The sequence below is a fragment of the Staurois parvus genome, unplaced genomic scaffold (assembly GCF_062004578.1).
Source record: "Staurois parvus isolate SC_StPar_1 unplaced genomic scaffold, SC_StPar_1.0 ptg002686l, whole genome shotgun sequence".
NCBI classification, from domain to species: Eukaryota; Metazoa; Chordata; class Amphibia; order Anura; family Ranidae; genus Staurois; species Staurois parvus.
The window spans coordinates 1,754,229-1,779,500 of record NW_028320482.1 but is presented as its reverse complement, the minus strand read 5'-3'; the positions used below and the strand labels follow the sequence as shown (position 1 = coordinate 1,779,500).

The window sequence follows — 25,272 nt, the reverse complement described above, 5'->3', positions numbered from 1 at the left end:
ATGTCAGGTACAGACAGGAAGTTCCGGGTGAGAGGTGATCAGGGAGGAAGCAGAGAGGAGACGTTGGTGGAAGTGGCAGCAGAGGAGGTAATAAGATCTTTATTTATTTCAGGTACTTATATAGCACTGTCAATTTACACAGCGCTTTACATATATATTGTACATTCCCATCAGTCCCTAACCCTCAAGGGGCGTACAATCTAAGGTCCCTAACTCACATCCATACATACACATACTAGGGACAATTTAGACAGGAGCCAATTCACCTACCAGCATGTATTTGGAGTGGAGGAAACCCACGCAGGCACAGGGAGAACATGCAAACTCCAGGCAGGAGGTGCCATGGTTGGGATTCAAACCAACGACCCTAGTACTGCCAGGGGGAAGTGCTAACCATTTAGCCACTGTGATGCCCATATAAGATCATATTTCCTATTTACACCCAGTAACCCCCCGTCATGTCCATCCTCTTCCTCCATAGTCATGTCTGTCCTCTTCCTCCATAGTCATGTCCGTCCTCTCCCTCCATAGTCACGTTCCGTCCTCTTCCTCCATGGTCACGTTCCGTCCTCTTCCTCCATGGTCATGTCCGTCCTCTTCCTCCATGGTCACGTCCGTCCTCTTCCTCCATAGTCATGTCCCATCCTCTTCCTCCATAGTCATGTTCCGTCCTCTTCCTCCATAGTCATGTTCTGTCCTCTTCCTCCATAGTCACGTCCCGTCCTCTTCCTCCATGGTCACGTTCCGTGCTCTTCCTCCATGGTCACGTTCCGTGCTCTTCTTCCATGGTCACGTTCCGTCCTCTTCCTCCATGGTCACGTCCGTCCTCTTCCTCCATGGTCACGTCCGTCCTCTTCCTCCATGGTCACGTCCGTCCTCTTCCTCCATGGTCACGTCCGTCCTCTTCCTCCATGGTCACGTCCAGTCCTCTTCTTCCATGGTCATGTTCCGTCCTCTTCCTCCATGGTCATGTCCGTCCTCTTCTTCCATAGTCATGTTCCGTCCTCTTCCTCCATAGTCACTGTGCCGTCTTTTATCTCCAGCAGATGATGATACACACATATATAACATAGATGAACCCCTTCAGGGGCACAACATTCCCCCACTTCCGGGGCCGGAACATTCTCCTCATTGTGGAGATGGGTCACCTTCTCACCCTCTAATAACGAGGTATAAGATTCAGATAGGAGCTGAACTGAAATTTGATCCTAATTTCCAGGATTAGAATTTTGGTTGAATTTGTGGACTCCTGAAGTAGACCTTTGACCGGTTTTTCACCTTTTTCTTCATTATAGCTCCCCCCTAAACCCGTCTCACAGGATCACAGATTTTATTTTTGTAGACCTACTATTTTTGTGTAAACGGCTGGGACTTCCACAGTTCTGACTTGTGGAATCATGATGTAAGTTCCAGTCACTCACATCCCCTTCATGTCATTGCACCCAGGAGGTTTTGGGCTATTTACACCATGCTACATGTGCTCAGTGCATGAAAATGGGGGACGCTGCAAGGACAGGCAGGCAGCCAGCCCCCTGATGATGTCAGAAAGAAAGATAGCCGTGCAGGAAGTGGTGTGTTGTGGGGGATGGGTGGGTTACAGCCCGGAAGTTCGAGAATCACTGGGCGGGTAAGTATGCTATTTCAGTGTAACACAGCAGATAAGGTAGGAGGGAATAAGGATTAAAATTAACCCGAGGGGGGGTTGCTTTATTTTGGTGCTCTACAAACAGAAAGTTGAATGGTAGAAAAATAAGCCCCACTGAAAGATTAAAATATGTTCTATTGTTGGGGTAAGTGAGATAATTATTATTATTATACAGGACTTATATAGCGCCAACAGTTTGCTCAACGCTTTACATTATGGAGGGAGACAGTACAGTAACAATACAGTTCAATACAAGAGGGATTAGAGGGCCCTGCTCCTTGGAGCTTACAATCTAGGAGGGAGGGGATAGTGGTACAAGAGGTAATTAGCTGTGGGGGATGGAGTGGTAGGAGGAGTAGTGGATTCCAGTATTAGCTGGGGGCGGGGTAGGCTTCCCTGAAGAGATGGGTTTTCAGAGTGCAAGGTGAGCAGAGTAGGCGACAGCCTGATAGCTTGGGGTGGGGAGTTCCAGAGGATGAGTGAAGCCCTTGAGAAATCCTGGAGACGAGCATGGGAGGAGGAGACAAGGGAGCTATAGAGTAGGAGGTCTTACGAGGAGCGGAGAGTACGGTTTGGGTGGTATTTAGAGATAAGGTCGGTGATATATTTGGGGGCAGTGTTATGAATGGCTTTATACGTCAGTGTTAGTGTTTTGAATTTTATCCGTTGGGCAATGGGAAGCCAGTGGAGGGATTGGCAGAGAGGGGTGGAGGACACTGAATGAAGGCCAGTGGAGGGATTGGCAGAGAGGGGAGAGGGGTGGAGGACACTGAATGAAGGCCAGTGGAGAGATTGGCAGAGAGGGGTGGCAGATACAGAGCGGTTAGGAAGGTGAATGAGTCTGGCAGCAGCATTCATGATAGACCGAAGAGAGGATAGCCTGCGATGAGGTTGGCCAATGAGGAGGGAGTTACAGTAGTCAAGGCGAGATATAATAAGGGAGAGAATAAGTTGCTTAGTGGTTTCCAAGGTTAGGAACGGCCATATCTTGGAGATGTTGCGGAGGTGAAGGCTACATGAGTTTGTCAGCGATTGGACCTGGGGCTGAAAGGACAGATGGGAGTCTAGGATTACACCTAGTACCCTGGAGAGAGGGGTGGGGCTGATGGTAGTGTTGTTGATCTTGATGGAGAAGTCAGGGGAGGGGGCACGGGCTGGGGGGAATACTAGAAGCTCAGTTTTGGAAAGGTTGAGTTTGAGGAAGTGGAGTGACATCCAGCCTGAATTGTCACTTAGTAGGCTGGTGATGCGATTGGAGACTAAAGGGGTGAGGTGAGGGGTAGATAGATTTGTGTGTCATCAGCATAGAGATGGTAGTTGAAGCCGTGGGAGTTTATCAATTAGCCAAGGGAGGAGGTGTAGATGGAGAAGAGGAGGGGTCCGAGGACAGAGCCTTGAGGGACCCCGACATAGAGAGGGAGTGAAGGGGAGGTGGCAGCATTATAGGTAACACTGAAGGAGCGCTGCGATAGGTAGGAGGAGAACCAGGAGAGAGCGGAGTCTCTGAGGCCAACAGAGTACAGTTTTTTGAGGAGGAGGGGGTGGTCAACCGTGTCAAAATCCGCAGAGAGGTCAAGTAGTAGGAGTATAGTACAGTGGCCATTGGTTTTGGTGGTTAGTACGTCATTGGTGAGTTTGAGTAGGGCAGTTTCAGTGGAGTGTAGGGGGCGGAAGACGGACTGTAAAGGGTGAAGAAGGTTGTTGCCAGTGAGCTGGGAGCTCAGGTGATTGTAGACTAAGCGGGATAGGAGTTTAGAGTTAAATGGGAGCAGGGAGATGGGTCTAAGGTTGTTCAGGTCGGAGGGGTCCAGGGAGGGTTTCTTAAGTATGGGAGTGATGTGCGCGTGCTTTAGAGGGGAGGGGAAGATACCGGTGGAGAGGGAAAGATTGAAAATGTGAGTGAGGGAGCATAGGATGGAAGAGGAGGGGGACCGCAGGAGTTGAGAGGGGACAGGGTCCAGGGGGCAGGTGGTGAGGCGGGCTTCAGAGAAAATCTTAGTTATAAAATGTCCCATGCAGACTTTGACTCCGATCAGCAGCCTCACATCAGCCAATAATGGTGTGTCAGGGAAGGGGAGATGGATAACCTCATCTGACATTAACCAATAATGGTGGAGGAGTTGGATAACTGTGAGGGGGGGTTGAGATCAGGGGAATGGATAACCCCGCCCTACATTATAAGAGGGGTTCTCAGATCAGCATAATGGTGAGGAGATAGATAGGAACAGACATTAGGGTAGCCTTTCACAACTTTCTCAGCCCATGGCTGCGATCTGCTTGACAAAGGGGCATGTCCATGCCCCATAACATGTAGCCATGCCTCCTTCGACATAGTGATGTCATCATCAACATTTCCAAGTGAAGCCAATCCGGCTGCTTTGGTGTAACTTCAACTCATTACAATTTGTAACATTTTTTTATACTTATTTTTTTGTCCTATACTGTAGGAGATAAAAAGTCCCGTATGTGTCGGGTTTTTGGTGCCAGGTTGTCTAAAAGACCCCTGATGTCTCACCTGTCCTCCAATGAACCCAATACAGTGCAGATCACACTGCATTAGATACGTACCCAACCATACAGGCTGTCAGGGATCCCGGTCTTCGCCGCGGCGCGTGAATCTTTGCATGCGCGGATCGCCAGGTACATCAGCGGGCGGGCAGTAGTACCTGGTCGTCCGCGGCGGCAATTGCGGCCGCGCATGCGCACTCGCGCACACGGGCGCGTGCCTGGCACCAATGACGGTGCAGGGCGCGCTATTTAAACCGGCCAGGCAATGTTCTCATTGCCGCCAGGTCTTGTTCCTGTTCCTGTGTTCCTGTAAAGTACGTTTCCTTGTTGCCAAACTCTGCCTGTCCAGATTTATGCTGACCCTCTCCTGCTCTGACCCCCGGCTCGTCCCTGATCATTCCTCTGCCTGTAGTTACTGCTATTTGGACCCTCTGTTACTGAACCCGGCATGTGACCTGACTATTCTTTGCCTACTGCTTGGTACCGCACCTGTCCCCACTGTTACCGACCCGGCTAGTCTGACCACGCTCACTCCTAGCAGTCATCCATCCATCCCGCTCGGACTTGGACCCGTCAGCCCCTTCACAGCAGGCTCATCCCGGGCACATACCCTCAGCGGGACCCCTCTACCATAACTGGGTGCGCCCAGGGGCGCGACCTGGTTCCAGTCTTGCACCAAGTCCATCCCCACCATCAGGGGCTCTGGTGAAAAGGCAGACATGGACTTAGACTCCGCGTCCTGGGGAATCCCGTGCTGTGGACCACTAGAGATCCCGTTGGGCGGGGCCTGACACAGGCCAAGTAATCTGACACAAAGAAGAAAGAGAGCAGACTCGTGTCCGCTTGGCTCCCTTCCCTCTACCTGGTGGCACCTGCTATGAATGCATGCCCAGGGCCTGCCCAACTGTCTGATTGCTTTCAGTTGGCTTGCCAGATATGCACACACCAGCCACTGAGGATGTGTTCCTGCTGTCAGGTCTGTACAACGTAAGGACCTGGCAGTAAAAGGGTTAATTATTGGACTAACACGTATAGGGGGCTAATGTACTGCGTGACACGGTTTCCCCTGCATGTGTGTTGTTGGGGCATATATAGACCAACCTTGTGGTGAAGAGTCCGGTGTGGGAGCTGCATAGTGAGGTCCAGTGCATCAATTGATCAGCTTTTCTGACTGCCTTCCCTTCCAATGGGACCCGTGAAATGTTCTGCACTGAAATGTTCTACCTCAAATGTGAATTGCGTAATGCTTCAGTAAACGGAGTGTTCGTTCTGAAGAGACGTTGTCTGTGTCGAAGTGAAGATCTAGTCATGTGTAGACATAATGTATCATAAAATACCTGGGAACTTGAAGGCAAAATCACATTTAAACCTCCATGTTCTAAAGATGAGTCATACAGTAATGACTTTAACCTATCCTACCTAAAAGTTATGGACAATTATGTGTGTAAAGAATACCAGCAGAGGAAGAGGTGATGGTGGTCCTAGTAGTGAGGGAACAGCTTACTACTTCATGTTACCTGCTTAGTGGAAGAGCCTCCATACTGGAGCCTTCTACAACCCAGGGCTTGCTTGTGTATGGTGGCTTCCCTGTGTGCCCAAGGGCAGAATAAAAAGTTAAAGGTACAAAGTTAAAGTTGCCAAGTGAGAGAAGCTGGTGGAGAATAAGTACTTGCTCAGGAGTACTTTCTGAAAATGCTAGACATATGTTGGGGCAGGTAGAAATAGACCTTGCCACCAGCTAGAAGGATGTAGAAGAAGATATGGTCCTTCTACAAGGGTGTGCTACCATAACTGTATTAGGGCCTCCAGCCTGAAAGTGTTAATGCTTCTTAAAGTAAGTGCCCATTGTGAACTGATACAAAATTCAGTGCTTCTCATGTGCCCCTAGGGCAGTGGTTCTCAACCTTCCTAATGCCGTGACCCTTTAATACAGTTCCTCATGTTGTGGTGACCCCTAACCATAAAATCTTTTACCCACTAATTATAATTCATGAGTGTCGTTTTACCTCCAATACTGCTGTTTTCAACACCGTAGCTGCTTTTAACAGCGTAGCTGCTTGCAACACAGCAGCTGCTTTCTACACAGTAGCTGCTCTTTACACATCGGAAATATGTGTTTTCTGATGGTCTTAGGCGACCCCTGTGAAAGGGTCGTTCGACCCCCAAAGGGGTCGCGACCCACAGGTTGAGAACCACTGCCCTAGGGGATGATCGTGCTGTTGGAACCTCCCTACAAGTGTGTAGGCCATAATACGTACTATCAGAAGGAATCTGTTTCATCTCCCTGCAACTTAAATGATGAACTTTATTTGTGATGAAACAAAATTCCTCTGCTCTTTAGCACAATGACAGTTGTCAGTAGATGTTCTGGAGCCTCCATGTTTACAGGCCTTCTCCTCTGCTGGGGTTTGCAGTAGATACGTCTCTGGATTCCATTTGGAGACTTGGGGTGCTCATCCTGACTGCTGTACTCCATATGATGTTTTGTTTATTGTTTACTCCTAACCCCTGTACTTTGTACATTTTGCATAGCTATACATAGACCTGATCAAGGTGTTTATTGTCTCCACTGTTGCTGGTTTTAATAAAGTTCATCTTTAAAGTAGGCTCAGCCCATACATTAGTCTTTTTTTTTGTTCAACCAGCAGGTTAACTCTATTCCCCCATTCACACATTTCACACTGCTTTGCTAACCAATTGTACTGTGCCCTACTGATTCTTGTTTCTGTATACTGTCCTGTTGACCTCCCATACCCTGCCCCCCCCCCCCCCCCGACATTTTTTACTTCATCCCCAAATCACACCAAATAGATCCAGCCCATGGTTTGTACAGAATGCCAGGGATGCGTTTGGGATGGCAGTATACATTGAATTTTTACCCATACAGGGTGCGAGGTTCTGGGGTAGTCTGGTTAGAGTGGAGAGAACTGATTTTTAGGACTCTCTACATTGGTAGACCCAAAATTACTGGGGACCCAAAATTTTGCAAATTTGAAGACTTTTGGAAAGAAAGAACCTCCAAACTCTGATCCTGAAGGGATTAAGCCACATGCAAGGAGAGTCTTGAAAAGCAGCACGGAGGAAGCAGCAGATGTTTGTGAGGGAGTGCAGAGGGGTTCACAGCTGGGAGGGAGTGAACTCTCTGGAGACTGAGACTGTGGTTTTGCTGAACTCCTACAGCCTGTCTTGTTCCAGAAACAAGTAGGAACCCTAAACCCCAGTGTGGGACCAACAGACTGGTGGTGAGCCATGTTGTATGGTTTTCCCTATGTAGCACCCTCCAGTGTGCTACTAGAATAGTGTAGGCAAATTTATTGTGTATGACTCATGGTAGCTGTGTGAGTCTGTGATTAAGGTTGAGTTACTGCAGGTCAAGTTGGATAGCTTAACAGGTTGGGACTCTACCACCTCTACCTGGTTCTGGAGGACCATTGGAACCTTCCAGAAGCCAGTGGTCAGAAGAGGTGGAAACCTAATCTGCATGTTTGTGGGAGTCTGGCCAATCTGAGATTTGGAGGCCCTGGTAGAGTTGTGGACCAGCCCATAAATATGGAAGAGTCAGGCTGGCACTGGGGTTGGGTGGAAGATGGAGTGCTAAGGAGACTGTCGGTGGCTTGGGAGGGGTCCCCTAGGTCTAGGGGGGCTGGCCTCCAGGCTGGGCACGAGATGGCTCAATAGGATCTATTCATCAGTATGACTTGAACAGGATCAAGGCTTGTGAGCAGTGGGAGCAAGCAGGATAGAGTGAGTACATTAGTACACCCCGGGATTCACAAGGATTCACAAGCATTGTACTTAATTCTTTATCCTTCCTTGGAGATCTTCCGAGCAGCCAGGAGGGCTGGTAGTGTCTGCAGACCGTGGAGCTGGGAGCAGTTCTACAGGGGAGAGGAGACCTCTCTGCATGTAGTTTGCAACATTCTAAGCTAACTTTCAGAGGGGCTGCGAATCCCTTGGGGCTTTTGCTACTGATCCGTAATGACTGACTTCTTCCAAAGAAAAGAACTGTCCAGGATTTGTTTCTGTAAATAGGAAGGAAGTTGTCCCTGTGGATTGATTCAGTAAAATGTGGGCATCCCGTAATCCCTATTACCCTATCCAGGTTATGTCCCCTAATAAAATAACAACAACCCCACAGACTGTTCACTCACTGTGGATACAAGTATGGAAAATGCATGTTGCCTGGCTGTGCAGGGTGTAGTGGGGCCTTGAAACACGGTGGCCCTCACAAGGGTAGCGCTACATCTATACCAGGATTGAAAACTGTTTGCTTTACTTTAGCTGAAGAAAGCTGTTTGTGTTTGCCTGAGAGACCAATAAAGACTATTTACTTTTACAAGTGGCTTGCTGGTGTTCCCAGCCCTGCCTAATGACACCTTATACTGCTCTCCTAAAATAGTACAACCAATACAGTCCAGATAATTCTCTATTATCTGTTTACAGAGAAACCAGCATAGATCACATGACCAAATCTATTGAGATGGAGGAGGACCGGAGTCACATGACTGAGAGGATACTAAACCTCACCCTGGAGATCATCTACCTGCTGACCGGAGAGGTGAGAAGGATTCTGGGAGGTCACATGACATCACTCTTAGCTCTATTAATAAAACACAGACCTGACCGGAGAGGTGAGGAGGATTCTGGGAGGTCACATGACATCACTCTTAGCTTTATTAATAAAACGCAAACCTGACCGGAGAAGTGAGGAGGATTCTGGGAGGTCACATGACATCACTCTTATCTCTGTTAATAAAACACAGAGCTGACCGGAGAGGTGAGGAGGATTCTGGGAGGTCACATGACATCGCTCTTATCTCTATTACTAAAATGTAGACCTGACCGGAGAGGTGAGGAGGATTCTGGGAGGTCACATCACATCACTCTGATCTCTATTAATAAAACAAAGACCTGACCGGAGAGGTGAGGAGGATTCTGGGAGGTCACATGACATCACTCTTATCTCTATTAATAAAACACAGACCTGACCGGAGAGGTGAGGAGGATTCTGGGAGGTCACATGACATCACTCTTATCTCTATTAATAAAACACAGACCTGACCGGAGAGGTGAGGAGGATTCTTGGATACTAACATGATATTCCTATTGGTTCCTCAATACAGAGTGTTCCTCCTGTGAAGTCAGGTGATCATATGACCATCACAGTGCCTCCATGTGACTCCCTGAAACCTGAGAGACACAACATGCAGAAGATTCTAGAAGTCACCAAGAAGATGATGGAGCTGCTGACAGGAGAGGTGAGCGGTGCCGGGAATTCTGGGACATTCTCCAGTAACAGACAAGGGATGTGTCTGGATGGTGACTGTATCATTGTGTGTGTCAGGTTCCTATAAGGTGTCAGGATGTCACTGTCTATTTCTCCATGGAGGAGTGGGAGTATTTAGAAGGACACAAGGATCTCTACAAGGACGTCATGATGGACAATCAGCCGCCCCTCACATCACCGGGTAAGAGGAGACTTTATTGTAAAGGAGAGAGCAGTACGGAGGATCCACCTAGATCCCCCATCATCTGATAAACACATAGAAACAATGGATTCAGTCAGTGTGTGTGTTTCCTACAGATGGATCCAGTCATGGGAACCCACCAGAGAGATGTCCCCGTCCTCTGTATTCCCGGGATTCCACACAGGAAGGTCACACCATCCCTCACCATCATCAGGTAGATGGATCCAGTAATGGGAACCCACCAGAGAGATGTCCCCGTCCTCTGTATTCCCGGGATTCCACACAGGAAGGTCACACCATCCCTCACCATCATCAGGTTGGTGGAGTTGAGGGTCTGGAACATAAAGTGATGGAACACTCTGCCATGTGGAGACGATGTGTGGACTCTACAAGATGATATTTTCTATGTGATCTCACATCATAAATCCTTCTATATTACAGATGTTATTTCTGCCATTCTGTTGGTTTAGGGTGAAGATCTGATGAAGATGAAGAAAGTTGAGGGTGAAGTAGAAAAGACGTATGTGAGGGATGATCAGCAATATACGGAGGAGGCTGGAATGACGAGGACATTCAAAGGGGAGGACACTCCTACAGAGATCAGCACAGGTGAGCCACAATATATTCTTCTGTTATCTCTGCTCTGTTCCTGCACACTGATTGGTTCAGAGTAGGGTGGGAGATGAGTGATATCAGCCAATAATAGAACTGTATCATCAACTTTAGATTCAATCTTCTCAAGGCGACCTCCCAATTCCTGAAAGTCCTGTTTCAGGTCAGAGGCCAACTTAGTGGTAGCTTTATCTAATTCCCTCTGTAGTACATAACCCAAATATACGAGTACAAAATCCCCTGAATAGTACGTGGGTGCAGTAGGAAAGGCAGAAGAATCCACTGGGCCAGGGGCGGACTGACCATTTGGAAACTCAGGCACTGCCTGAGGGCCCAGGGTCAGTAGGGGGCCCCATGAGATGCCCCTGGTACCTTTTTCATAGGCTTTTTTGAGTTTGGGCAAGGACACAGGGGCCTCATGATCCCCTATTGCCTGGGGGCCCCATGAGTTTTCAGTCCGCCCCTGGTCCAGAGTAGGGCGGAGATGAGTGATATCAGCCAATAATAGTCCTGCTCATTATTTCTTCTTTTCTCGCAGATAAACCCCCTTCTCTGTGCTGCAGACACAATTTATATACTCAGACATGATTTCTGTAGATTCTGGGGGTCATCTGGCAGTATTCGGTTGTGTTTCACTCCTAGTCACAATAGTACAGATATATTAACACAGATTGTGCCTTTCGCTGTTTGGTCCCTCTTCTTTGAGCAGACCTATAGCTAAATATTAACATGGACCTCTAATTACAGGTTTGCCAGGATTAAACATAAATAATAATGTAAACATGAAATAATTTACCTTTCCAGCAGGAAATACTGTTGCAGAGCCTTCCATTGCTGCTTGTCACCATAATCCTAGGACTATGGTCACTTGTTTGATACTAAAGGTTCTAGTCTGAACGTTGAACTTCAGTTTTCATCAGCAATCACATGACCCATCTGCCTAGACTTGTGGTTGTGTGAAGAACATGCACCTCCCAGTCCCCATTGGTTCCTGCTCTCAAGGCTGCTTACATTTTGGAGAGATTCTTTGGCTGAATGTGGGAAGTCACAGCTGGTTGGGACATCTACAGAGAACATCTGCTCTCTAATACTTACCTGATTGAGATGGAGTCTTGATGTAAGTGAATGATCCTTCTTGATGTAAGTGAATGATCGATCATGTTTTTATATTTTTCCAGGACACGCCATCGAGGAACCCTCAAAGGATCGTCTCCTTTTATCTCCGGGTTGTAAAATGGAAGATGAGAAGATCACAAGACATTGTGGAGGAGAAAAGTCAATGATCTCAGCTATGGATGGTGGACTTCACAGTGTGGATGGACCATCAAAGCCCTCTGACTCTGAGCAACCTCATACTGTGAGGGATGGAGCCGGAATTCAGGGGGAGGAGACATTTTCCTGTCCTGAATGTGGGGAAAGCTTTAACTCTGAATTAAGTCTTATTGCACATCAGAGATCTCACACGGGTGAGAAGCTTCATTCCTGTTCTGAGTGCGGGAAATGTTTCCTTCATAAATCAGAACTTGTCATACATTGCAGATCTCACAAGGGGGAAAAAGAAATCTCCTGCTCCGAGTGTGGAAAATGTTTTACAGCGAAATCAAGACTTGTTAGACATCTCAGATCTCACACGGGGGAAAAACCGTATTCCTGTCCTGAGTGTGGAAAATGTTTTTCACAGAAATCAGACCTTGCTAGACATCAGAGATATCACACAGGGAAGATGCCAAATTCCTGCCCTGAATGTGGGAAATGTTTTACACAGAAATCAAAACTTATTGGCCATCAGAGATCTCACACGGGGGAAAAGCCGTATTTCTGCTCTGAGTGTGGGAAATGTTTTTCATACAAATCAGACCTTGTTAGACATCAGAGATCTCACACAAAGGACACGCCGCATTACTGCCCTGAGTGCAAGAAATGTTTTTCACAGAAATCAGACCTTGTGGCCCATCAGAGATCTCACACGGGGGAGAAGCCTTATTCCTGCCCTGAGTGTGGGAAATGTTTTGCAAGGAAACCAGATCTTGTCATACATCAGAGGACTCACACAGGAGAGAAGCCATATTCCTGCTCTGAGTGCGGGAAATGTTTTTCACAGATTTCTAACCTTGCTCCACATCAGAGATCTCACACAGGAGAGAAGCCTTATTCCTGCCCTGAGTGTGGGAAATGTTTTACACGGTTATTCAAACTTGTTAAACATCAGAGATCTCACACAGGGAAGAAGCCAAATTCCTGGACTGTATGAGGGAAATGATTTACACTGAAACCACACCTTGTTATAAATTATAGATCTCACAAAGGGGTGTAGAGATGAACTGAATGTACTTGGGTTCAGTTTACGGGAGGGTCACTAAACTTGCTCCTAAGCTTTTAATTTCAATAATTTTTATTGAATTTTTCAAGGATAAACAAGGGTAAATAAGGGAAAAACAGGGAAAGGGTAAATGGTTCAGTCATACAATATTACAATAGACAAAGTATGATTGATCTTTTTGTAGTAATTCCGTTCTAGGATGGATGGGATGTTGGTCTTGTTTTAGCAATATCATCAGAGGTATTTGCGTATATTTGATGAGCTTTTTTGGTGAGATTTCGGAAGTTATTGGGGGGGTATTGGAGGGGAGGTAGGGGAGGATGGGGAAGGATCTAACTGGGAGATTGAGGAGGTACCAGTCTTGGTATGAGATATGGTTTCGTCTCTTCAAATGTCATGTGTTGTATAGAACATTTTGGGTGTTTTAGCCAGCGGGTCCACTGGGTGGTGAATTTGTGGTAGGAGGAAGTGTTAATTGCGGATAGTTTTTCCATTTGACATTGGGTGTTAAGGTCTATAATTAATGCATTGATTGAGGGGGTATTATTCGAATTCCATAATCTAAGAGTATGTGGGTAATAATTGTTCGGGAATGGGTGGAGTGTTTCTCTATTCCAATGTGAAGTAGTGCCAATAAGGGGTTCGGGACTATCGGAGATTTGTTTATTTCGGATATTAATTGGAATGTAGTATTCCAAAAGGATCGAAGTGACTTGCATGACCATAAAATATGGATTGTTGAGCCTAGTTCGCCACAATGTCTCCAACATGTAGGAGCATGTTTTGGATAAAAAAAATCGAGATTTTAATCGGGGTCAGGTACCATTGATGGAGTATTTTTAGATATGACTCCCAGTGGGAGCTACATCAGGTAGCTTTATAAGTGATGTTGAAGGCATTTTCCCAGCATTTTAAGGTGATTTGGGTTGAAAGGATTTTTTTCCAATTGGTTAGGGAGGTTGTTTGTATAGTGAACTGTGAGTTGATGAGGTGCGCATAGAAGGTGGAAATACCGGGTAATGGAGTCTGGTGAAAAAGGTGTAGGCTGTAATTGGTAGGATGGTGTTGTGGGATAATTTATTTGTATGTAAAAAATAAGCGATTCTTAAATATGTAAAATTTTCAGTAGTAGGAATATTATATTTGGTTTGGAGAGATTTGAAGGAGAGTAAAGATTGGTTGAAATGGAGATCTGCTAATTTAGTTATTCCTTGTTTTGTCCATTGAGATAGGTCCAAAGAAGGGATGTAGAGGTGTAGTATATTGGTTGGAGTAGGTACATGTTTAATATCTTTAAATTTAGTAGATAGAAGGTCTCGCCAAGCTTGCAGGGGTGTTTTAGGTGGGGTTCTATGATTTTGGATGGTGGAGACAAGAGTATATTTTGAGGTTTTAGAGGTTGGAAGGGAAGGGTTTCCATTATGGACCAGTTTTTTCCTTTCGAAGGATTCCACCAAAAATATAGTTGGTCTAAGAGGGCAGCCGTGTAGTAAGATTTGAGGTGTGGGAGTCCTGCTCCTCCTTTAGTTGTAGGTCTTATTAACAGATTGGTGGTACATCTTGGTTTTTTCAAGTTCCATAGGAACTTCGTTAGGATTGATTGTAGTTTAGAGAAGAATGAATTAGGGATTGGTAAGGGGAGTGTACGGAATATGTATAAGATTTTGGGTAAAATATACATCTTTAGTGTTGCTACTCGGCCTAGTTTGGAGAGTTCTGAGGTGCGTAGAGTGCTTAGTTCTTGGGGTAATTTTTCAAGCAGTATTTTGTGGTTTGTTGTGTAAAGGTGGTCCGTTGTTGGTGTAAGTTTTATTCCCAGGTATGGGATGCTATTTTTTTCCCATGAATATGGGAATTGTTTGGCTAGTTGGGTTTGGAGTTGGGCTGAGATGCGAAGGTTGAGTATGGAAGATTTGGTTTCGTTGAGTTTGTAATATGAAACTGTTGAGTAAGTTTGTAGATGTGAGCGAATCACATGGAGGGATTTTTTAGGGTTAGTCACCATTAATATTATATCATCTGCAAATAGGCTAATTTTGTGTTCCATGTTAAGATGAGTGATTCCTGTGAATGTTTTGTCCTCTCTGAGTTTGGAAGCTAGGGGTTCAATAAGGACTGTAAATATTACCGGGGAGAGTGGGCAGCCTTGTCTTGTACCATAAGAAATGTCGAAAGGATCGGATAATGTGCCATCTGTCAGAACTCTAGCGGATGGTTGAGAGTACAGAGACAAGATGGCTTTCAGCAACCAGCCTGTGATACCAAATTTTTGAAGCGTGAGGTGTAAGAATTGCCAGTGTATCCGGTCGAACGCTTTCTCTGCATCTAAGGATAGGAGCAAGGAGGGGGTGTTGGTTCGTTCTAAATTGTGTAGGAGGGATATGATTCTTCTGGTAGCATCTGGTGCTTGGTGACCTGGAATGAAGCCTAATTGGTCCGGGTGTATTAGGGTGGGTAGGTAGGGGAGAATTCTTTGGGATATGATTTTAGCATATAATTTTATATCGGTATTGAGTAGCAAAATTGGCCTGTAGTTTTAGACTAGTTGGGGATCTTTGCCAGGCTTTGGGATGGTTGTTATAATAGATTGTAACATGTCTTTGAGGAATGAGCCTGTGGAGGCAGCGTGATTAAAGAGTTTGGACAGGTATGGTATGTCGGGGATCGCCGTGGCGCTGGTCTCGGCGCAGGCGCAGTGCACCGCCCTGTGCAGGGACACGGGCCCTCTGGGACTTAAGTTGGCAATACATGGATCAACATTTGGTCAGTTCAGCAGGAACTGGTTAATTTTGATTTATGTGTGGCCACTAAGGTTGAACAAGGCACTTCTATGTCAGGAGGGGCGAGCGAGCCACTGAAGGGCATAAGCAGCACTAACCAGGGGCAGACAGACCATTTGGAAACTCGGGCACTGCCCGAGGGCCCAGGTTCAGTAGGGGGCCCCATGAGATGCCCCTGGTACCTGTTTCATAGGCTTTTTTGAGTTTGGGCAAGGATACAGGGGCCCCATGATCACCTATTGCCCGGGGGCCCCATGAGTTGTCAGTCCACCTCTGGTAGGGGGCCCCATGAGATGCCCCGGTACCTTTTTCATAGGCTTTTTGAGTTTGGGCAAGGATACAGGGGCCCCATGATCCCCTATTGCCCGGGGGCCCCATGAGTTGTCAGTCCGCCCCTGGCACTAACATAAGTCCCAGTCACATTGGTGGACATTGTCCTGGATAGATTTGCCAATATAGCCATTCAAGTAGGGTGGCATTGCTCACAACCTCCAGAACTGCTTTACCAGTGTAGTGGGGCCATTGCTGTTTCCCTTTTAAAGAACTGTTTCCCTTTTAAGCCTGCATGTTGTCAGAAAGGGTTTGATTGGCACAGTTCTCAGCAGTACTGGCGTGTTTGTGGGAGTTGCAGTTTCATCACAGAGGCAGATGATGTAACTTTATACTGCACAGGACTACAGGGACCAGGATGCTTTGCAAGGAGGAGAGGAGAGCCATGTGTGCCTTTGCAGAGGACGTGAGGGCTAGTCTGCAGCCCCCACTGTTGAAGTACACTGACACTGTTTCCAGAGCAGCAGAGGTTGCTAGGGACGGCGGTTGTCTACAGCAGCTGAAGTCAGCTGCAACTGTGATCATTGGTACCAGTCACCCGCGATGGCAGTTACCAACAGCAACGACATCTCCCACCGCAGAGAGAGAGGTCAGAGTGTTGGAAGTTGCAGAGGAGGCGTGTGACCATCCTAGATGAGGCACCGACAATTGGCAACAGAAAAAAACCTAGCAGAGAGAGAGCCCATTTGCCATCCCTTCAAGGAGTTAACCCCTGGGGACTGTTCTTCTTGGATATGGTGAGCAACTGCTAACCTGTGACATGTCAGTCCCTAAGAGCGCTCCAACGATTCACTAATACAGGCCTGTGCAACACATAGACTCACCCAGTGTTACAATCCCACAGTATGCAAGTGAATTTGGGACTGAGCCTAAAGAGACATCCGTTTAGCTGGGGACATATTGCTGCTGTAGTTACAGGGGGTTAATACTGATCTATAGCTATACCGGTTTATACATGAATATTGTGTTTATTGATGTGATTGTGCCAATTCTAGAAGGTTTGTGTATTCAGTGCATTTAACTGCTATTTTCCAAGTTAATTTGCAGATTTTTACCTTTCTTATTAAACCTGTCATAAAACTTCCCACAGGGTGTACTGATGTGCTGTGGATCCAATATATATATATATATGGTTCATCACTGAAGTAAGGACAGAAGTGCCCATTAATTCCAACGGCTCCTTCGGGGGTGAGCTCTACACCAGAGACCTTTACTGCTGTACCTTCATAGAGCGTGTTGTGGATTTCCAGTCCTTACCTGGGCTATGTAAATCAAACGCCAAACATGCAAAGTCTGGGTTAAAACCTGCATTGGACCAAACGCGGACACAGAAATCAGACCTTGTTAGACATCAGAGATCTCACACAGGGGAGAAGCCGTATTCTTTCACTGAGTACGGAAAATGTTTTTCACAGAAATCAAACCTTGTTTCACATCAGAGACTGCACACGGGGGAGAAGCCAAATTCCTGTCCTGAGTGTGACATCAAAGATCTCACACTGAGGAGAAGCCGTATTCCTGCCCAGAGTGTGCAAAATAATTTTACACGGAAATACAAACTTGTTAGACATCAGAGATCTCACACAGGGACAAAGCCAAATTCCTGCGCTGTACGTGAGAAATGTTATTCATGGCAATCAGACCTTGTTAGGCGTCAGAGATCTCACACAGGGACAAAGCCAAATTCCTGCGCTGTATATGAGAAATGTTATTCATGGAAATCAGACCTTGTTAGGCGTCAGAGATCTCACACAGGGACAAAGCCAAATTCCTGCGCTGTACATGAGAAATGTTATTCCTGGAAATCAGACCTTGTTAGACATCAGAGATCTCACACAGGGACAAAGTCGAATTCCTGCGCTGTACATGAGAAATGTTATTCATGGAAATCAGACCTTGTTAGGCGTCAGAGATCTCACACAGGGACAAAGCCAAATTCCTGAGCTGCATATGAGAAATGTTATTCGTGGACATCAGACCTTGTTAGGCGTTAGAGATCTCACACAGGTACAAAGCCAAATTCCTGCGCTGCATATGAGAAATGTTATTCGTGGACATCAGACCTTGTTAGGCGTCAGAGATCTCACACAGGTACAAAGCCAAATTCCTGCGCTGTATATGAGAAATGTTATTCATAGAAATCAGACCTTGTTAGGCATCAGAGATCTCACACAGGGACAAAGCCAAATTCCTGCGCTGTATATGAGAAATGTTATTCATGGCAATCAGACCTTGTTAGGCATCAGAGATCTCACACAGGGACAAAGCCAAATTCCTGCGCTGTGTGTGAGAAATGCTATTCATGGAAATCAGACCTTGTTAGGCGTCAGAGATCTCACACATGGACAAAGCCAAATTCCTGCGCTGTGCATGAGAAATTTTATTCATGGAAATCAGACCTTGTCCAGATAATTCTCCGCTATCCATCCACAGAGAAACTTGCATGAAAACATCAATGAGATTTGGATCCCCCTATAGTCCTGTACAGCCAGGCAACACACATTTCCACTTCAACTTGCATCCAGGAGACAGTAAAACCAGTCTTTGAGGTTTTATTAGTGGATTTGATCTGGGATGGGGTTAGGGTTGTACGGGATGCCAAATGGAACTTCAAAACTGAAGACAACGTCTATGGAAGTTTTTACAGCAAAATCCTCTTGGAAAGCTAGCCAGTGTCTCTGGATGTACCACCCCAGACCCCAGATACTCCTTTATCCGGCTGCCTGGAGGAATCCCTGAGCAGGGGATCCAGTGCCTGTCACTTCACAGTAAGACAGTCCCGGGTAGTTGCTAATCTGATTTCATACCAGAGTGCTCCTTCCCCTATCTGGCCCGGGGGTGCAGGTTGACTCACTTAGTCCTTCTCCTGTGTGACTGGATGGTCAGTTGCTGCTACCAAGCCTTCTAGCTGGGCTGCTCCTTCCTTGCCACACAGGTGGTCTTCTCTCAGGGGGCCAATGAAGTCCCATGCATCCTCCTTCCAAGGTTTTCCTGCTAGTAGATGAGCCCCATATCCTATCTGGGCCCCCTTCCAGACTCCTGCTCTCCAGCTTCACATCCTTCTCTTCCACCTGAACTCTCCTCCAAATCTTCTCCTGCTGAGCAGGCTCAGTTACTCTTAAAGACTGTCATGGCACTTTGCCAAGCCTCTTGTAGGGGATTGGCTAGGATCCTCTAAGAGTACAGACCAGCCACTCCTCACCTCCATTCACTGCTTCTAGATCTTTCTCCAAAGTTCTAGAGCAGGAGAAATCCCAGACAGCCAGTCTGCAGAGCCTGTCAGCTCTGACCTGAATTTGACCCACCTGACTATCACACCCATGCTGCTACTCAGCCCTCCTGACTGACAATTAGAGCTAGCGCTCCCCCTAGCTACCAAGGAGGGTGCTACATTCACTGAAAACAGCCATGTCCTCTTTGGCTGGGGGCCCAAAAAAAAACAAATGGCTCCTGATCCTAGAAGCAGGGTATCCCATACAGAAAAAAGAAGGGGAAAAAATGTACACAACTGGGAAAGGGGAAAATATGTACAAACAAATATTTGTATAAAAATATACATATGTACAGACAAATTTACACAGCCTGAACCTAGCTATCACTAGCAACAGGCAACAAAGTTACATGTACAACAACATATGTACAGATTGGTGAAAACAAAGCACATGAAGTACCTCCCCCCGAGGGAAATCCTTCATGAAGTGAAGAACTCCTCTTGTTGGTCCTGTTACAGGGAGACAGCCATCCTGAAGACCTGCAGAACAGTAGACAAAAAGAGAAACTGCACAGCCCTAACACTGGCTAACTAACTACATTTTAAGCACTTCAGCGCTAATGGCCACTATTCAGTGCTCCTACTCCTTGACCTCTCTGCGGCCTTCGACACAGTCGACCACCCCCTCCTCCTCACCAGCAGCCTTGCCTGTCAGATAGTGGAGGGTCTGCTGAGCCTGTCCTACAGCTTCTCTCTCATTGGTGCAATGAAAAAGCCGAATGAGGAGGATCAGAATGGGCCAGATGGGGCTTCCCATGATGGCGCCAGCACCATGTCACAGATGCAACTCCCTTCCAGGGATCCAACCAGGGACATAGCCAGTAGGCTTAAAAAGTTTGCCTGCACACCATCCAAAGGCAAAGGGACACTGCTACTGGGATAGAGGGGGGTCTAACTCAGAGCCTGCAAATGCTGCTCCCCAGCTTGTAGACACCACACAAGTAACACAAGATGGTGGGGACACCACAGGCACAGCTGGGACTGCAGCCATGGGTCCTGCTGAACCAACTCTAGGGGACATATACTCAGCTGTGCAAGCAAGTCATTTTTCCCTGCAGTCACTTTCTAATTGAAACCATAAAACCTCACAAGCGATTTACAGCCCTGGCGCGGCAGGTAAGCTCAGTATAAGATGATCTTCTGACCACAAAAAGTGAAATCTAGAACATGCATGCTAAAGTTATTAACTATAATGGAAGGTTGGAGGACATTGGAAATAGACAAAGCCGCAATAATATTTGCATACTGGGGATTCCCAAGTGTGCCGAAGGTAAACAGCCAGTTGCCTCCATTGAAAAGTGACTCTTGGATACCCTGTGGCATTACTGCTATGTTTGCAATTGAAAGGAATCATTGCATAAAAACTCGCCCCCTAGGCAATCCACCAAGACAGTTTATCCCAAAGTTACCAAATTACAGGGACAGAGACTTGATCTTGTCTAAAGCTTGCCAAAAAAAAGGCAATATTGAATATAATAATAGAGTGAGCTACCCCTGAAGACGTGCATGCGCACGAAACGCGTCAGCTGGAGCCGCACTTGCTAACGTGAGAGTGTGTGACCTGGGAGTCTATTCCGCATTTTCACAGCTCTCACTGTGAAGAAACCTTTCCGTGTTTGGAGATTAAATTTCTTTTCCTCCAGATGTAAAGAGCGCCCCCTAGTCCTCTGTGATGACCTCAGGGTGAATAACTCTACACCAAGTTCACTATATGAACCACTGATGTATTTATACATGGAGATCATATCCCCCTTATGTATTATACATGGTGATCATATCCCCCCTTATGTATTATACATGGTGATCATATCCCCCCTTATGTATTATACATGGAGATCATATCCCCCCTTATGTATTATACATGGAGATCATATCCCCCTTATGTATTATACATGGAGATCATATCCCCCCTTGTGTATTATACATGGAGATCATATCCCCCCCGTATGTATTATACATGGAGATCATATCCCCCTTATGTATTATACATGGAGATCATATCCCCCCTTATGTATTATACATGGAGATCATAACCCCCCTTATGTATTATGCATGGAGATCATATCCCCCCTTATGTATTATGCATGGAGATCATATCCCCCTTATGTATTATACGTGGTGATCATATCCCCCTTATGTATTATACGTGGTGATCATATCCCCCTTATGTATTATACATGGTGATCATATCCCCCCTTATGTATTATACATGGAGATCATATCCCCCCCTTATGCATTATACATGGTGATCATATCCTCCCTTATGTATTATACATGGAGATAATATCCCCCCTTATGTATTATACATGGAGATCATATCCCCCTTATGTATTATACATGGAGATCATATCCCCCCTTGTGTATTATACATGGAGATCATATCCCCCCTTATGTATTATACATGGAGATCATATCCCCCCTTATGTATTATACATGGAGATCATATCCCCCCTTATGTATTATACATGGAGATCATATCCCCCCCGTATGTATTATACATGGAGATCATATCCCCCTTATGTATTATACATGGAGATCATATCCCCCCTTATGTATTATACATGGAGATCATAACCCCCCTTATGTATTATACATGGAGATCATATCCCCCCTTATGTATTATGCATGGAGATCATATCCCCCTTATGTATTATACGTGGTGATCATATCCCCCTTATGTATTATACGTGGTGATCATATCCCCCTTATGTATTATACATGGTGATCATATCCCCCCTTATGTATTATACATGGAGATCATATCCCCTCCTATGTATTATACATGGAGATCATATCCTCCCCTTACGTATTATACATGGAGATCATATCCCCCCTTATGTATTATACATGGAGATCATATCCCCCCTTATGTATTATACATGGTGATCATATCCCCCCTTATGTATTATACATGGAGATAATATCCCCCTTATGTATTATACATGGAGATCATATCCCCCCTTATGTATTATACATGGAGATCATATCCCCCTTATGTATTATACATGGGGATCATATCCTCCCTTATGTATTATACTGTACATGGTGATCATATCCCCCCTTATGTATTATACATGGAGATCATATCCCCCTTATGTATTATACATGGAGATCATATCCCCCCTTATGTATTATACATGGTGATCATATCCCCCTTATGTATTACACATGGAGATCATATCCCCCTTATGTATTATACATTATGATCATATCCCCCTTATGTATTATACATGGAGATCATACCCCCCTTATGTATTATACATGGAGATCATATCCCCCCCTTATGTATTTTACATGGAGATCATATCCCCCCTTATGTATTATACATGGAGATCATATCCCCCCTTATGTATTATACATGGAGATCATATCCCCCCCTTATGTATTATAAATGGAGATCATATCCCCCCTTATGTATTATACATGGAGATCATATCCCCCCTTATGTATTATACATGGTGATCATATCCCCCCTTATGTATTATACATGGAGATCATATCCCCCTTATGTATTATACATGGAGATCATATCCCCCCTTATGTATTATACATGGAGATCACATCCCCCTTATGTATTACACATGGAGATCACATCCCCCTTATGTATTACACATGGAGATCACATCCCCCTTATGTATTATACATGGCGATCATATCCCCCCTTATGTATTATACATGGAGATCATATCCCCCCCTTATGTATTATACATGGCGATCATATCCCCCTTATGTATTATACATGGCGATCATATCCCCCCTTATGTATTATACATGGAGATCATATCCCCCCCCTTATGTATTATACATGGAGATCATATCCCCCCTTATGTATTATACATGGAGATCATATCCCCCCTTATGTATTATACATGGAGATCATATCCCCCCTTATGTATTATACATGGAGATCATATCCCCCCTTATGTATTATACATGGAGATCATATCCCCCCTTATGTATTATACATGGAGATCATATCCCCCCCTTGTGTATTATACATGGTGATCATATCCCCCCTTGTGTATTATACATGGAGATCATATCCCCCCTTGTGTATTATACATAGAGATCATATCCCCCCTTGTGTATTATACATGGAGATCATATCCCCCCTTATGTATTATACATGGAGATCATATCCCCCCCTTGTGTATTATACATGGTGATCATATCCCCCCTTGTGTATTATACATGGAGATCATATCCCCCCTTGTGTATTATACATAGAGATCATATCCCCCCTTGTGTATTATACATGGAGATCATATCCCCCCTTGTGTATTATACATGGAGATCATATCCCCCCTTGTGTATTATACATGGAGATCATATCCCCCCTTGTGTATTATACATGGAGATCATATCCCCCCTTATGTATTATACATGGAGATCATATCCCCCCCGTATGTATTTTACATGGAGATCATATCCCCCTTATGTATTATATATGGAGATCATATCCCCCCTTATGTATTATACATGGAGATCATATCCCCCTTATGTATTATACATGGAGATCATATCCCCCCTTATGTATTATACATGGTGATCATATCCCCCCTTATGTATTATACATGGTGATCATATCCCCCCTTATGTATTATACATGGAGATCATATCCCCCCTTATGTATTATACATGGAGATCATATCCCCCCTTATGTATTATACATGGAGATCATATCCCCCCTTATGTATTATACATGGAGATCATATCCCCCCTTGTGTATTATACATGGAGATCATATCCCCCCTTGTGTATTATACATGGAGATCATATCCCCCCTTATGTATTATACATGGAGATCATATCCCCCCTTATGTATTATGCATGGAGATCATATCCCCCTTATGTATTATACGTGGTGATCATATCCCCCTTATGTATTATACGTGGTGATCATATCCCCCTTATGTATTATACATGGTGATCATATCCCCCCTTATGTATTATACATGGAGATCATATCCCCTCCTATGTATTATACATGGAGATCATATCCTCCCCTTACGTATTATACATGGAGATCATATCCCCCCTTATGTATTATACATGGAGATCATATCCCCCCTTATGTATTATACATGGTGATCATATCCCCCCTTATGTATTATACATGGAGATAATATCCCCCTTATGTATTATACATGGAGATCATATCCCCCCTTATGTATTATACTTGGAGATCATATCCCCCTTATGTATTATACATGGGGATCATATCCTCCCTTATGTATTATACATGGTGATCATATCCCCCCTTATGTATTATACATGGAGATCATATCCCCCTTATGTATTATACATGGAGATCATATCCCCCCTTATGTATTATACATGGTGATCATATCCCCCTTATGTATTACACATGGAGATCATATCCCCCTTATGTATTATACATTATGATAATATCCCCCTTATGTATTATACATGGAGATCATACCCCCCTTATGTATTATACATGGAGATCATATCCCCCCCTTATGTATTTTACATGGAGATCATATCCCCCCTTATGTATTATACATGGAGATCATATCCCCCCTTATGTATTATACATGGAGATCATATCCCCCCCTTATGTATTATAAATGGAGATCATATCCCCCCTTATGTATTATACATGGAGATCATATCCCCCCTTATGTATTATACATGGTGATCATATCCCCCCTTATGTATTATACATGGAGATCATATCCCCCTTATGTATTATACATGGAGATCATATCCCCCTTATGTATTATACATGGAGATCACATCCCCCTTATGTATTACACATGGAGATCACATCCCCCTTATGTATTACACATGGAGATCACATCCCCCTTATGTATTATACATGGAGATCATATCCCCCTTATGTATTATACATGGCGATCATATCCCCCCTTATGTATTATACATGGAGATCATATCCCCCCTTATGTATTATACATGGCGATCATATCCCCCTTATGTATTATACATGGCGATCATATCCCCCCTTATGTATTATACATGGAGATCATATCCCCCCCCTTATGTATTATACATGGAGATCATATCCCCCCTTATGTATTATACATGGAGATCATATCCCCCCTTATGTATTATACATGGAGATCATATCCCCCCTTATGTATTATACATGGAGATCATATCCCCCCTTATGTATTATACATGGAGATCATATCCCCCCTTATGTATTATACATGGAGATCATATCCCCCCCTTGTGTATTATACATGGTGATCATATCCCCCCTTGTGTATTATACATGGAGATCATATCCCCCCTTGTGTATTATACATAGAGATCATATCCCCCCTTGTGTATTATACATGGAGATCATATCC

At 45.0% G+C, this 25,272-nt stretch overlaps 2 protein-coding genes across 2 annotated transcripts in view; both read left to right on the top strand.

Annotated features, from left to right (window-relative positions):
- Positions 1 to 31: 31 nt before the first annotated feature.
- The window catches only part of LOC149429920 (uncharacterized), a 233,819-nt gene continuing 208,578 nt past the window's right edge, over positions 32 to 25,272 (top strand). Inside the window, exons 1-5 of the mRNA XM_089666377.1 lie at positions 32 to 87; positions 8,597 to 8,711; positions 9,277 to 9,411; positions 9,498 to 9,621; positions 9,840 to 9,937. Coding sequence (XP_089522503.1) covers positions 8,616 to 8,711; positions 9,277 to 9,411; positions 9,498 to 9,621; positions 9,840 to 9,937 — 453 coding nt within the window. The 5' untranslated portion in view covers positions 32 to 87; positions 8,597 to 8,615. The remainder of the gene's footprint in view (positions 88 to 8,596; positions 8,712 to 9,276; positions 9,412 to 9,497; positions 9,622 to 9,839; positions 9,938 to 25,272) is intronic.
- LOC149429928 (uncharacterized) lies at positions 9,818 to 16,748 on the top strand. Its single transcript, XM_089666383.1, is given in 3 exon segments — positions 9,818 to 9,937; positions 10,092 to 10,230; positions 11,412 to 16,748. Coding segments are annotated over 2 exon segments (1,263 nt in total). The 5' UTR covers positions 9,818 to 9,937; positions 10,092 to 10,103; the 3' UTR covers positions 12,548 to 16,748.